Source organism: Sprattus sprattus (genome assembly GCF_963457725.1).
Source record: "Sprattus sprattus genome assembly, chromosome: 13".
Classification (NCBI taxonomy): Eukaryota; Metazoa; Chordata; class Actinopteri; order Clupeiformes; family Clupeidae; genus Sprattus; species Sprattus sprattus.
This window is the reverse complement of record NC_137911.1, coordinates 2,640,506-2,655,256: the sequence shown is the minus strand read 5'-3', so window position 1 is coordinate 2,655,256 and position 14,751 is coordinate 2,640,506. Positions and strand designations below refer to the sequence as shown.

The 14,751-nt window shown below is 39.6% G+C and overlaps 1 protein-coding gene across 1 annotated transcript in view; it reads right to left on the bottom strand.

Annotated features, from left to right (window-relative positions):
- Positions 1-14,751, bottom strand: part of tgfb3 (transforming growth factor, beta 3) — a 67,520-nt gene that overhangs the window by 20,151 nt on the left and 32,618 nt on the right. The window contains exon 3 of the mRNA XM_080850007.1: positions 4,797-4,926. Coding sequence (XP_080706133.1) covers positions 4,797-4,926 — 130 coding nt within the window. The remainder of the gene's footprint in view (positions 1-4,796; positions 4,927-14,751) is intronic.

The following is a 14,751-nucleotide window of genomic DNA, read 5'->3' as shown; positions in this document are numbered from 1 at the left end:
CACAGTGGAGAGCAGGAGGGACCTGGCCAGGGTGATCAGGTCAGCAAAAAAGATCATAGGAGCTGAGCTCCCAGACCTGGAATCTGTGTGTAATGACCGCCTGAAGAGGAAGGCAAGGTCAATAAGTACGGACAAAACACACCCTGGACACACCTTGATTGTTTCCCTTCCATCAAGGAAAAGGTACCGCACACTGCGGGCCCGCACCACAAGACTGAGGAACAGTTTTTCCCCAAGAGCTGTAGCCTCCATCACCCCCTCAACCCCCGCCCCTACCTGACCCCCTAACAAAGCACTAAAGACTTGATGGGCACAATATGTGCATGGTGATGTGTGTGAGTGAGCGAGTGAGTGAATGTGTTTCTGTGCATGTGTGTGTGTGATGATATCTTTGCACTTCACAACTGCCTTCCATTTTTAAGTATTTATATATATATATATATATATATATATATATATTAATAATTTCTGTAATTTGGTCTTTGTCCTTGTCATATTTGTCATGCTCTTATTGTGTCTTTGTGTGTTGATGTCAATTTTATATATCTAGACAAACTGCTGCTGGAGAGCGCCAAACTGTTTTTCGTTTTTCGTAGCAGGGCTATCCGGGTATGTTAAACCGTGTGGATTAATGTGGAATAATTGCAACTTGCAAGAAGCCCTGCGATCAAGACAGCGTCAAGGTAGGCCGTTTGGTTTTTAATTGTGCCCACCGCGACATGTTGACTTCGGCTCACAGGATTGCTTAAGTAGGTTCGCTGAAGTTGGTTCGGCTCATTTGCGCTAAAGGGGGGGGGGGGGGGGGGTCGGTCGGTCGGTCCATAAGGGGCCGGTGTAGATATAAAAATGCCAGGGCCGAAAATCGTTCCTAGTCCGAGCCTGCAAGGATAGTTGTAGCGATAGTGTCTAACGTATTGATACACACTGGTCATCTGACAAAATCACGCACACAGAGGGTGTATGGGGTTAGGGTTTTATGGACTTATCTTTGTTCAGTTCATGTGAGAGCCTCAGGTTCCGTGGTTGTTGCAGTGGGACTTCCGCCTTGCTGGTTCAAAGGACCCGAACTGGGGAAGCTGGGGTGGCTTAGTAGTGCCAGCCTCGGGCACGAGCTCGGACTCATGAGGGAATTGCGTTGGTTTCTCCCAATTAAGATGTATGATGTGCAGTGGTGGAAGAAGTACTGACGTTTAGTACTTAAGTAAAAGTACAAGTACCCAGGAAAATGAAAGTAAAAGTAAAAGTACTACATCAAAAATCCTACTTAAGTAAAAAGTTAAAAGTACTCACTTTTAAATTTACTTTAAAAGTAAAAGTACTCACGCAATGGGTTGTCTCTCAATGTCTAGGCTGTGCCATTTTGATAAAGTAATAGCGACTGGTAATAAATGCCTCTACATATGTCACTACTAGTAATAATTATAAGCAACAACATTTGTTAATTGGAAAGGTTGGTGTACTTATTGGGCCTATTGTCTGTAATACTGTTCACACTCTATCTTACAATTCTGCGGATGACAATTTATCTCCCAGGGATTATTTGCAAAGTTAATACCATTAAGCCAAACCAATAAAGACACAATTTTATATCTTTGAATCTTTTGTTTAATTGTAAACATGTAAAAAATGGAAATATGAAACATGAAAAACAAATGGAGTTGTTAAACTGGTCAATGCAGAGTTTTATGCTCTATTGATTGCAGAAAAGGGAAAAAAAACATATTGAGTAACCCAAGACTAGGCATTTAGTTTGCATGCCAGGCAATAACCAGTCAATAAAAAAGGCAAATCTTCACGTTAGCTTGACATTGCTAAACTACCAGCTTTATCTTATCACTACGTTAAATAAATAATCAAGGTACAATCGTGTTATTTTGATGCTATTGCTGTATGTCAACATGTATTTTGCTAGATAACAGTATAAAAACATGTCAGTAACCGCATACGATATGCAAAAGTCATAGACATTAACTTAGCATAGCAAGAACTCTGCATAACTCGACCTGTTTCTCCAAATTTGAAGGCGAATTTTGAAGTCTAGCAACTCCTTTTTTGAGGTAGACAGGAAACGCACTGAAACCTCCACGAGTTCTTGGGGCCTCTGAACTTGAACATGTCCTCAGATGAGGCTGACTCTGAATCCATGTTGAAAAGTTGTTTGTTAGTCAGGCTGTTTGTCGAATGTTTAAGCTAAACAGGCAAGGCTACCGTAGTGCTGCTGTCAAATACACACTCTGCTGTCATTGGAGCTGATAGAGCCACCTGATTGGTTGAAACGTCCTAAAGCAACACAATCCATATTTTTGTGTGGGCAACAGTTTGGCGAAACTGTGTTCATAAAATGTAAAGAATAACGACATATATTGTAGAAATGTAGCGGAGTAAAAGTATAGATAATAGCTGCCAAATGTAACGAAGTAAAAGTAAAAAGTATGCACTATTATTTTTACTTAAGTAAAGTACAGATACGTAAAAATGTAACGAAGTACAAATACTTCGTTACATTCCACCACTGATGATGTGCTATGTATATTATGTATGTATTTTTGCACTGTAATGGTTGTATTGTTGATTATGATATCTATTTGTTACCGTAGGACCTGAGGTTGTTGATGAAATGTATGGTATATGGATGTTAAGCGTAAACGTGAATAGTGGGCTCCTCTGGTGGGTGGGGATAACTAGTATATCTGGCCCACTAAAGAGATGTACGAGGAGAGTGAAGGAGACAAGTCAGAGTGAACAAGGTGAAGTACTTGTGACTCAAAGACTGTTTGGATATATATATAGATTAGAAGGTAACATTGCCCTGTTTGTTTTTGTAGAGAAGTTTTTGTTGAAAGTGAGATACGTTTTTGTGAGTAAACTTTTTTGTTTTGTTACACTTTGGCTGCGGACCAATAAAATAACACCCAAAACTGAAGTGATTGCTTGGCCGTGTCCATCATTGTGCGTCACGAGTCAGGACCTACGTGACAAAGCCATTACTGAGGAAGAACAACAAGAAAAAGAGAATTTCTTTGGCCAAGAAACACAAGGACATTAGAGCAGTGGAAATGTGTACTTTGGTATGATGAGTTCAAATTTGACATTTTTGGTTCCTACCGCCATGTCCATGTGAGACTGCATGTGTGGTTCCAACAGTGAAGCATGAAGGAGGAGGTCTGATGGTGTTGGGGTGCTTTGCAGGCGACACTTTATTCAAAATTCAAAGCACACACCAGCAGTTACAACAGCATTCTACAGCGCCATGCCATCCCATCTGGTTTGCACTTAGTGAGAGCATAATGTATTTATTTTTCAACAGGACAACGACCCCAAACACACCTCCAGGCTATGTAATAGCTATTTGACCAAGGAGGAGAGTGATGGAGTGCTGAGGCAGATGACCTGGCCTCCATATTCACCCAACCTGAGATGGGCCGCAGAGAGAAGGAAAAGCAGCCAACAAGTGCGCAGCACCTCTGGGAATTCTTTCAAGACTGTTTCCAAGACCATTCCAGGTGAATACCTCATGAAGACCATTCCAGGTGAATACCTCATGAAGACCATTCCAGGTGACTACCTCATGCTGATTGAGAGAGTGCCAAGAGTGTGCAAAGCTGTCATCAAAGCAAACGGTGGCTACTATGAAGAATCTCAAATATAAAACATATTTTGGTTTAACACTTTTTGATTTACTACATAAATCCATATGTGTTTTTTTATAGATTTGATGTCTTCAATCACAGCACCAGCCTTTGCTACAAGGTGCCAAACTGTTTTTGAACCCCTTAGATATTTCTGAAAAACTGTACTGATATATGAAATACGAAATATGTACTGAAATGCGATGAGATCTTCATTTAAGTCATAAAAACTGACAAAGAGAAGCCAGTGGAACAGTTATTTGACAAAAAAAAGGCATGCAAAGAGCTCCAGCTAAAAGTACAGGCCAGTCAGCAGCAACTTAATGCATAGGCCAAACCAGGTGACAGGAACTCTTCCCAGCCTGCGTTTGCACAGCAATATGCGTTGGTTGTCAAGGGGGAAAGTGCTTTTTTGTCTACTGGGGCCTGCCTGAGCAAAATCGAGTTTTCTCAAAATTGAAGGTGTTGAGCATCCTGAGCTCACAAACATTGAGTGACTCCTGCAGTTTCACTGTCTCGTGGACACCACTGGACCTCTAAACCAGTTCAATGTGAAAATGCAGAAAAACAGTCTTGTCCCTTCAACAGGCAGTATTTGAATTTGAAATCAAGCTGGATTCTTGAATAGGGAGAATGAAACCAGTTTTCTTCTGCACTTGGAAAGACTGCGGAAACCCCAACTCACTCCTTCATCATGTTGCACAATTCAAGCAAACAAAAATGTCATTACAGCTCCGACTTCCAAATTCTAAAATTACAGAACTTAAAGTAAACAATGTATGCTTGAACCTGGATGGCATTTTGTTGTGTTTAGAGTGAGCAGTCTCCAATGTGACCTCACAAAAAAAATCACACATAGGCATTGTATTTCCAAAGGTTTAGCAATTTTGGCTTTAATCCATAGAGTTTCACCATTCCACTCCTCTCCATCTCCTGTAATGTCTTTTCTCTGCCTCATCTTCTCCCTTTTATACTTTTACTTTTTTCCTGCACCTGGTCTTTCTGTACATAATCAAATGCAGAGCTATTTCATTATATATTATTTTCATTCCTAAAACGCATAACAGCAAGAAGAACATTAAACACAATAAATGTTTCGAACTCGCAGACAGTTTCCAGTAAGCACACAAATTAGTGAAAGGGTAAGAGGTATTCCACTGCACCCACCTCTGTTTGTGAGCCATTCCCTCACTGTTTCAGTCACATCAAAGGACACCCACTCAGGAGCCCCTTTGGTCAAGACGTTCTTTCCCCCAATATAGCGCTGTTTGGCAATATGCTCATCTTGACGAAGGATCTGCAAATGGGATGAAGATACAGTTGAGAAAAATGCAGCAGGACACAGCACTAACATCAGATACCTAGATCTGTTTCAAGTTTAAAGTAAGGCAGTATACTATAATGTTGAAATACAAATGTAATCTTTTTCCTCAAGTGTAGGTTTTGTGCTGAAATGTTTTAATACAATAAGGTATTCATGTTGTCCAGTGAGAATGAATGATACACACACACAGACATCAACAACACAAATCCCTATTGAGTGTCCCTTCATTGCCAACAGGGACATCCATCACTACATAATGTTGTTGATATCTTTACAGCTGGGGTTCCCTCCTCTCATAGAATATTGTTTTTCTTTGCCGTCCTGTATATTCCAGAGGTTTTTTTCTTTGACTACTCAAAGGAAAATTACTCATAAAACCCTTGGTAATGATATTCGTCTCCCCCATGTACCACTGTTTGGCAATGTGTGTATTCTACCCAAGGATCGTCGACTACAGTGGAGACACAGATGACCACGAGGCATAGGGACAAATAACCATCTTCAACTAGATGGGTTTGAAAGTTAAAGGATTCAAAGAAAATGCCCCTGATGTTGAAGGAAATACACACACAGTTCCAGACATCACTTCAGCCAGAGATGTCTGAGCTAGACACTAAAGGATGAACTCAGCCAAAATGTTCTCGTCTCTGTCATGGAAAAAGTGACTGTGTGTGTGTGTGTATTCGCACATGCACGGCTATTTGGAGGAGGGGGGGGGTTATGAGACAGAATGGATACTTGAGCATATTAGATATTTTTTGTATGATGATGCATATTGTGATTTTGTAGGATAGTTGGTTAATGGCATATTGGAAATAAATTAATCTCCCTGATTGTGATGATACAAAATTAATCCTGAGTGTAAGGTTTTCCCTTTTCTATTGGAGGGGAGGGAGATAGAGAGGGTATATTTGGATCAAATAGAGTTGAAGAGGTTGTCCGGAAAATAAAGCAACCACTAAAAAACCCGTCTGGCCCATGATCTACTGTGAGCTGAGATGTCAGTGTCAGTGCAAGCAGCCATAGCAAGGAACTGAAGGGTAATAAACTGATATGGGCCCTCTTTTGCAAACAAGTCACTACATTCTGGACCATCTGCAGAAGTTCCATGCATATTTAGTAGTGATATAATGGTCTTTATATTGTAGATAGCAAAAGAGGAGTTCAGCAGGATCTTAAGATAGAGCCTATTGTTATGTAGTTAAAAAGTATGACTGGAAAACACATGCCAAATTAAACATTAGCTCATCAAAGGATACATTTAACATAGGGTGACCAGACGTCCTCTTTTTCCCGGACATGTCCTCTTTTAGAGACTTAAAAAATGCGTCCGGCAGGGATTCCCAAAACGTCCGGGATTTTGACACGTCCCTGTGTGTAGAATTTTCCACGAAGAGACCGAGTGTTGGGAACACAGCAGCGATCAACAACTGACTATATAGCTAGCAAGGAGTACCATATGCTATATATACCCTCGGAATGGCCAACCTATCTCGGTCATGGTGTGGATTATTTTGTAGAAAGGAAATAGTCAGTAGCAATCTATAACACAATTAAATTCTTATCCTACATAAACTATGGAAACTATTAAAAAAAACTATTCAATTAAGTGAATCATTTCTTATTTTCATTGGTATTGTTGTCATATACAGATATGCAATGATTTGTGGGTAATATTTTGTTGTCCAATGTCAAGTCTCTATTTGATCATGTGACGAGACGATCTAATTTAGACGCAAAATCTAAACGTCAAGACCTAGAGGCAAAGTACACAGGCAAGCACCTTTCAAACATAAAGGTGGTAATGCATGATATTCTTTTTCAATGGAAAGGATAGCCAGCCAATTCAGCCTCTCCTGCTCCATGCGGCCCCTCAGGTAGGTATTTTTGAGTTTCAAATTTGGAAAAAGATCACTCGGCTGTTGCCACTGTCACAGATGTCAGAAACAATAGCAGAGCAGTGCACTGCACACCTTAACGAAGGTGGATTTTAGGGAATGATAATCCACAATCAGCATCTTGGCAAATTGGGAGACTACGGACTGCTAGGCAATCTGCTCCAAAACAGGCCCTGAATGATACGTCGCCGCCGAGCGCCTGTTTCATTGTATATGTGTTTTTCAGATGTTGGTAAAGCTGCTGTGCCGCCGCAACAAATCGTGCCTTTCATACGTGTTTTTAAAGAACCTTTCAGCACTTTGACCGTTTGTTTACATTAGTGTGTAAGAGTGCTATTGTTGATAGCTTTCTTTTTTACATGTCTACTTTCCCAATACAATAGCCGAAGTAACTAATTCGACTGTCCATTTTAAGACATTAATATTAATGAGGAGGCCAGCTATCAGAGTTTGTTGTTGCTTTATCTTTTGCAAAAGGAGAGATGACACAATGGATTATACATAATTACAACATAGGAAAGTTTAACTATTTTATATAGGCTATACAGCCGCGGAAAAAATTAAGAGACCACTTTCAAAAAATTATCAGTTTTTCTTTTTTTACTATTTATTGGTATGTGTTTGAGTAAAATTAACACTTTTGTTTCATTCTATAAACTACTGACAACATTTCTACTGGATTTCAAATAAAAATAATGTCATTTAGAGCAGTTTTTGCTGAAAAATGACAATTGGTCAAAATAACAAAAAAAGGAGTTTAAGCATTAGTATTGTGTAGTTTAAGAATCTATATGAACTTGTTTTCTTTGCATTATTCGAGATCTGAAAACATTCCATTTATTTTGCTATTTTGACCAATTGTCATTTTTCTGCAAATAAATGCTCTAAATGACAATATTTTTATTTGAAATTTGGTAGAAATGTTGTCAGTAATTTATAGAATAAAACTAAAATGTTAACTTTACCTTAACTCATACCAATAAATAGTAAAACCAGAGAAACTGATCATTTTGAAGTGGTCTCTTCATTTTTTCCGAGGCTGTATATACACGCCTAATGTGTGTTTGTGTGTGTGTGTGTGTGTGTGTGTGTGTGTCTGTGTGTGTGCGCCTCTTAACTAGTAAATAGTGTGCACTAGGGCCCTTGACAATAGCATGCACGAGGGCCTGTCGTAACTACCCCCCCCCCCCCCCCCCCCCCCGACCGTCACCGCTGAAGTGTCCTCTTTTTCACCATCTCAAATCTGGTCACCCTATTTAACATTTAACACATTTAACGCATACAACAGTAGGCCAGTTGCTATATTGGTTAGGTTAGGTTAGGTTGCTAGCTATGAATAGTTGCATGTGACAGTGTGGTCTGGCCACTGTGGAAAGTCCCAACCAATAGCACAAGGCTATTGTCAGATGGACATGTACATTAGCAGAAGCTAATTTCACTACCTCAATTTTACATTGCATCCCAATTTTTTCAGTGAACGGCTGCCTTTGGTTAGTTCTAGGATAGATAAACAGCTATCATGGAGTAAAATGAGCTAATTAGCAGACAGCCAATAGACTTGTTAACACCAACAACACAAAAGCCAGCATGCCTGGACCACACCGACCCTTTTAAAGCAAGCCAGCCTGCTAACTAATGAATATTGGCAGTTTATTCAGCAACGAAATGCTGTAAAAGATGTTCTTACATCTTATTTCAGTTTCTGACCAGCCACATAAAACTACAAAGTCTAGACAGCAAGAGGTCTGTAGAAGTCTGGTGTGTTTACTCTCTTTCACATGTATCATACAATTTCAGACAGAATTGGAATACAATTTTTATTATTTAATTACATTTTTTACAAGCCTATACAGTAGACAGTGTGGCATATTGGTTGTTGCTCAACTGATACTGGGGAGCCCACTCACATTTTACTAGGACCCACCAACTTCGGCTCAGTGTTGGATTTTAACAGAATGGATCAGCAAGGAGCAGAGGAGGTGCTAATAAATTGCAAACAACACTTTGCTGCTTAATGTCCCAAATGTGCTCTTTGCAGCAGCATTTGCCAGTGCTAATACTGTGGTGCATGGTGAGCAGGTAGAGGAAGTGGGAGGCTACAAGCTGAATAAAGTAGTATAGAAGGGTGTGTAGAAGCTCAGATAGCTAAGCAGGTGTCAGAAATGTGTCATGAGTAAAATAATGAAAACAGAATAGTTGTTATTTTAGATAAGGCTACTTTCACACTATGTTTAAACGTTTTAGGTCCCCAAAAAAGATGGAAAAAGAGCATTGTCACCCAATAATACATAAACTAGACGTAACACAAAGCGTTACAAAATATGACCACCGAACTGTTCAGTAGGTTTTGGCACAGAATGAGTCATGGTTGTCAGTGTGTTTGTGTGTTTTTATGTGTTTTGTGTGTGTAAATTGGTTTGTGTTTAATTTTTATGTATTAAAGGAATTATTTGTGATAGATTTTGATGATTTGGTTATGTAATGTTTTGTGTACATGCGTACATGTGTCTACGGTGTGTGTATGTGTGCATACGAATGTCTACTGTGTATGTGTGTGTATCTGTTGCAGTTTTGACCATGCAATATGGTGCAGTTTTGACCATGTCAGCCAGAGATACCTGCAATTACATCACCTCATGTTTGCTTTTTCATTTTTAACTAGGTTGCGCTATACATAAAATGAGTGGTTATGGGATGGGTTGATATGGCCCCTTAAGACAAACATACAAAAAACATGTGGCCCTCCTAAGCCCTACAGTTCTCGGGATATTCGAAGAAAACTGTGTCAGGCCACCTACAGGCCAGTTGGTGTACAGTCATATAAAAAAAAAAAAAATTGTATGGCCCCCCCATGGACAAAATTGCACGAAACTTGGCATGCATTCAGAGGGTCTCATAATGATCCACCACTTTCAAGTTATAAATGACTGAAGTTGTGAAGAGTGCATAGTTTGAGAGTTTGCCTCACCCACACCCTTCAAACTTTGTAAAAGACTCTCATAACTTTTAATTCCCCATTGCTAAAGAGTAACCTGACCACGTTTGAAGGCATTACCATTAAATCTGAAGGAGGAGTTCAATCACATGCAAGGTTTGAAAACAGAGTGAACATTCCAACCACCAACAGGTGGCGCTATAGGTGATATCAGTCAGGCATATGTGCGCGTTCGGGCCGCATCCAGCGTCCACCCTGAGACATTGTTTCTGGATCAAACAATGTACGCAACAGTTATAAGACACTTTGTGTTTTGTGGCAAGCACTAACAAGTTTGCAAAGTTTGAGGGTCTGCCACGCCCACACCTTCCGACTAATGACAAATTCCAATATAACTTTAAGTCGCCCATGGCTGAAGAGTAGCGGGACCACATTTCAAGGCGTTACCATTAAAGCTGTCGGAGGAGTTCGATCAGATGCGAGGTGTGCAAACGCCGTCAAAACGCATCTTCCACTCAAAATGGCCGACTTCCTGTGGACCTGCCACCATGGCGTCGAGAGACTTTTTGGTGCGTCCAAGCATGATGAAGACGTGTACTGAATTCCGTCAAGCTACGCCAAAATAACCCCAATGCGCAGGGTTTTTTGCAATGTTCTAGGGGGCGCTACAGAGCCATTTTGCTCCGTCCATGGACAAAATCTCTACCGAAGATGGACGGTTACAGGCTTGATGTCCCTGGCAAATTTGGTAATTTTTCGGGCACTTTGACATATATTCGATTAAAACACCTCATTTTTACTTTTTAATTTTTAACTAGGTGCCGCTATACATGTAATGACTGGCTATGGTATGGGTACCCTTGACACAAACATACAAGAACAATTTGGCCATCCAAGGCCCTACGGTTCTCGGGATATTCGAAGAAAACTGTGCCGCGCCACCTACAGGCCAGTTGGTGTATAATCATATAAATCAATTTATTGCATGCCCCCCCGTGAACGGAATTCCACGAAACGTAACGTGCAGTCAGAAGGTGTCATAATGATCCTACACCTCCGATTTCGTGCAGTTCTGGCCTTGTCAACTTACAACTAAAATGTTTTACAACACTCCATTTTTGCTTTTTCATTTGTAACTAAGTGGCGCTATACATGAAATAAGTGGTAGTGGAATGGTTGACGTGGCCTCTTAAGACCAACATACAAAAAAAATGTGGTCCTCCTAAGCCCTGCGGTTTTCGACTTATTCACAGAAAACTGAATCGCCCCACCCTCTTTAAAACGGGTCCAGTCCGACGGGGGTGCAACTGATCAAAACGAAAATCAATGGTTCCACGCTCATCTGGTGGGGCTACATGCTGATGACAAACAGCTTTATATCAAACTGCCCCATGTCTCACCGCCTGTCTTGGGGAGATAAAGGCATGGATGAGCAACAACTTTCTCCAGCTTAATAGTAGCAAAACTGAAGCCCTTGTTGTTGGCACTCCACACCGGGTTCAGTCATCCTCCTTGAATCATCTCACCTTCGACAGCCAGGTCATCCCCCTCTCCTCCACAGTCACTAATCTCGGAGTTAGGTTTGACTCTCACCTGAACTTTAATGATCATATAAAACACCTGTGCAAAACCTCTTTTTATCATAGAAACATCTCCAAACTCCGCCCCAATTTTAACCCTATCAGATGCAGAGAAGCTTGTCCACGCCTTTATCTCCTCAAGACTGGACTATTTTAATTCACTTTTCTATGGGATCACTGGCGAGAACATCCAGAAGCTGCAATACATCCAAAACAGCGCTGCCAGGATTCTGATGAAGGTCCGGAAATATGAGCACATAACACCAATATTACACTCACTACACTGGCTCCCTGTCTCTTTCCGGATTGACTACAAAGTCCTTATAATCACCCATACATGCATAAATGGACATGCACCTCCCTACCTGTAAGAATTAATTACTCCCCAAACCTCCATCTGCACCCTCAGGTCTTCAAACAGCTCGCTCCTCTGCATCCTCAAAACTAAGCTCCGCACCATAGGCGACCGGGCCTTTTGCTCGGCAGCGCCACATTTATGGAACAGCCTCCCTGACCACCTAAGCGCAACGCAGACGCTGGACTCCTTTAAAGCTGGACTTAAAGTTTGGTAAACTTTTAGTATATTTTTAAGTACATCTGATACTAGTGTAAACCACTGAAAAACCTTTTGTTAGAATTTTTTTGGGGTCAAGTCATATTTGCAGCTGACTAAAGGGCAACACAGACGCTGGACTCCTTTAAAGCGGGACTTAAAACATTTTTATTCAGGAAGGCATTTCTGGCCTTGTGTTAAATCTTTTCTGTTATGCTTATGTTAACAATTTTTTATTCTATTGTGTTATTATAGTTAGTTTCTAATAAACCCCTCAAAAAAATGTTTCCAAACAAATGAAAAGTGCGTTAAAAATAAAATGAATTATTATTATTATTATTATTATTATTATTATTATTATTAATAAAATAACAGCTTTTTAAAAATTGGGGCGCTACAATGACTTTTAATATAGATAGATAGATAGATAGATGGATGGATAGATAGATAGATAGATAGATAAACTTGTATTAATCCTGTGAGGGAAATCAATTGTCAATTGTCAAAGCAGCAGGGTAGTGGGAATAGGAATCAAGTATCTATGTACATTATCATCCAAAATAAATTAATACAAATTTGTATAAGAAATAAATAGATAAAATAAATAGACAACATAGCACAACTCCCTGGCGTACATTATATAAAACGTATGTTTGATTGTGTTGGTTGTGGAGTCTGATGGCTACTGGCACGAAGGACTGGCCAAGGCGCTTTGTGGTGTGTCGAGGAGGGATCAGTCTGTGATATGTCTCTAATATGGAGAATCACCTCCGTTACATGGCCATACCATGGTCCATAGGCAAATGACTAGGTTATGTAGGTTTGCCTGAAGCCGCCCGGTTTTTACTGTCTGCCGAAGTAGTAAGTAGCTTATTTGCCATCTTGCTTTGTCTTGTTTTCAGTGGTGGAATGTAACAAAGTATTTTTACTTTGTTACTGTACTTAAGTACATTTTTATGTATCTGTACTTTACTTAAGTAAAAATAATAGTGCATACTTTTGACTTTTACTCCATTACATTCTGCAGCTATTATTATACTTTAACTCTTTTCTAAAATATGTGTCGTTACTCGTTACATTTTATGAACACAGTTTCACCAAAATGTGCTTACACAAAAATATGGATTGTGTTGCTGTTTTGGAAGTTTAAACTAATCAGGTGGCACTATCAGCTCCAATGATAGCAAAGTGCGTGTTTGGCAGCAGCACTAGCGGTAGCCTTGCCTGTTATACCTAAACATTCAACAGACAGCCTGACCAACTGCCTAGTCAACATGGATACAGAGTCAGCCTCAAGTGAGCCCTGATATGAGCCACCCTTGGCCCTTTTTTAAAGATATGTTCGAGTTCAAAGGCCCCAAGATTGACTTGAGGAGGTTTCAATGCGTCTCCTGTCTCCTTCAAAAAAAGGAGTTGCTAGCCTTTTAAGAATTCAAATTTAAAGTAGCATATCGAGGTAAGCAGAGTTCTTGCTATGCTAAGTTAATGTCCCCGACTTTTGAATATGAATTTGGTTACTGACATGATATTATACTGTTATCTAGCCAAATGCATGTTGACATACAGCAATAGCATCAAAATATCATGATTGTATCTTTGTTATATATTTAATGTACTGGTAAGATAAAGCTGGTAGGTTAGCTATGTCAAGCTAGCTTGCTTTGTTCGGTCCAGCTTTACAATTACATTTGTTTTTCATGTTCCATGTTTCCATTTTTTACACATTTACAATGAAATAAAAGATTTAAAGATATAACATGTTGTCTTAATTGGTTTGGCTTAATGGTATTAACTTTGCAGATAATCTGTGGTAGATAACTTGTCATCAGCAGAATTGTAAGATAGAGTGTGAACAGTATTACAGACGGTAGGCACAATAAGTACATCAACCTTTCCAATAAACACATGTTGCTTATAATTATTACTAGTAGTGACATATGTAGAGGCTTACCAGTAGTATTACCAGTAGCTATTTCTTTATCAAAATGGCACAGCCTAGACAGTTAGAGACAACCCATTGCGTGAGTACTTTTACTTTTAATACTTAAAGTACATTTAAAAGTAAGTACTTTTTACTTTTCTTAAGTAGGATTGTTGATGTAGTACTTTTACTTATATTTTCCTGGGTACTTGTACTTTTACTTAAGTACCAGACTTCAGTACTTCCTCCACAACTGCTTGTGTTGCACTTGCGTGATGTTTGACTGTGTTAGGACAGTTGTTGACTAACTAACTAACTAATGTCTAAGTCACCACATTTTAAGAGATTTTGTTAGTTTAAGCCGCTAGGCTATCTTTAGCGATTAGCAATTGATCCGTTAAGCTACTTTAATGGGATGCTGAACTTGAAGTAGTGTTCATATCTGTTGGTTTTGGTTGTGAGTGTTTGCAGCAGGAACCCACAGGCAGGGGCTGAAACTCTAAGAGCAGGGAGTGGGTGCTGTCAGACCAGTGGTGGAAGAAGTACTGAAGTTTAGTACTTGAGTAAAAGTACAAGTACCCAGGAAAATGAAAGTAAAAGTAAAAGTAAAAGTACTACATCAACAATCTTACTTAAGTAAAAAGTAAAAAGTACTCACTTTTAAATGTACTTTCAAAGTAAAAGTAAAAGTGCTCGGAATGGGTTGTCTCTCAATGTCTAGGCTGTGCCATTTTGATAAAGAAATAGCGACGGGTAATAAATGCCTCTACAACTACTCACTACTAGTCATAATTAAAAGCAACAATATTTGTTAATTGGAAAGGTTGTGTATTTATTGGGCCTATTGTCCGTAATACTGTTCACACTCTATCTTACAATTCTGTAGATGACAAGTTATCTACCAGGGATTA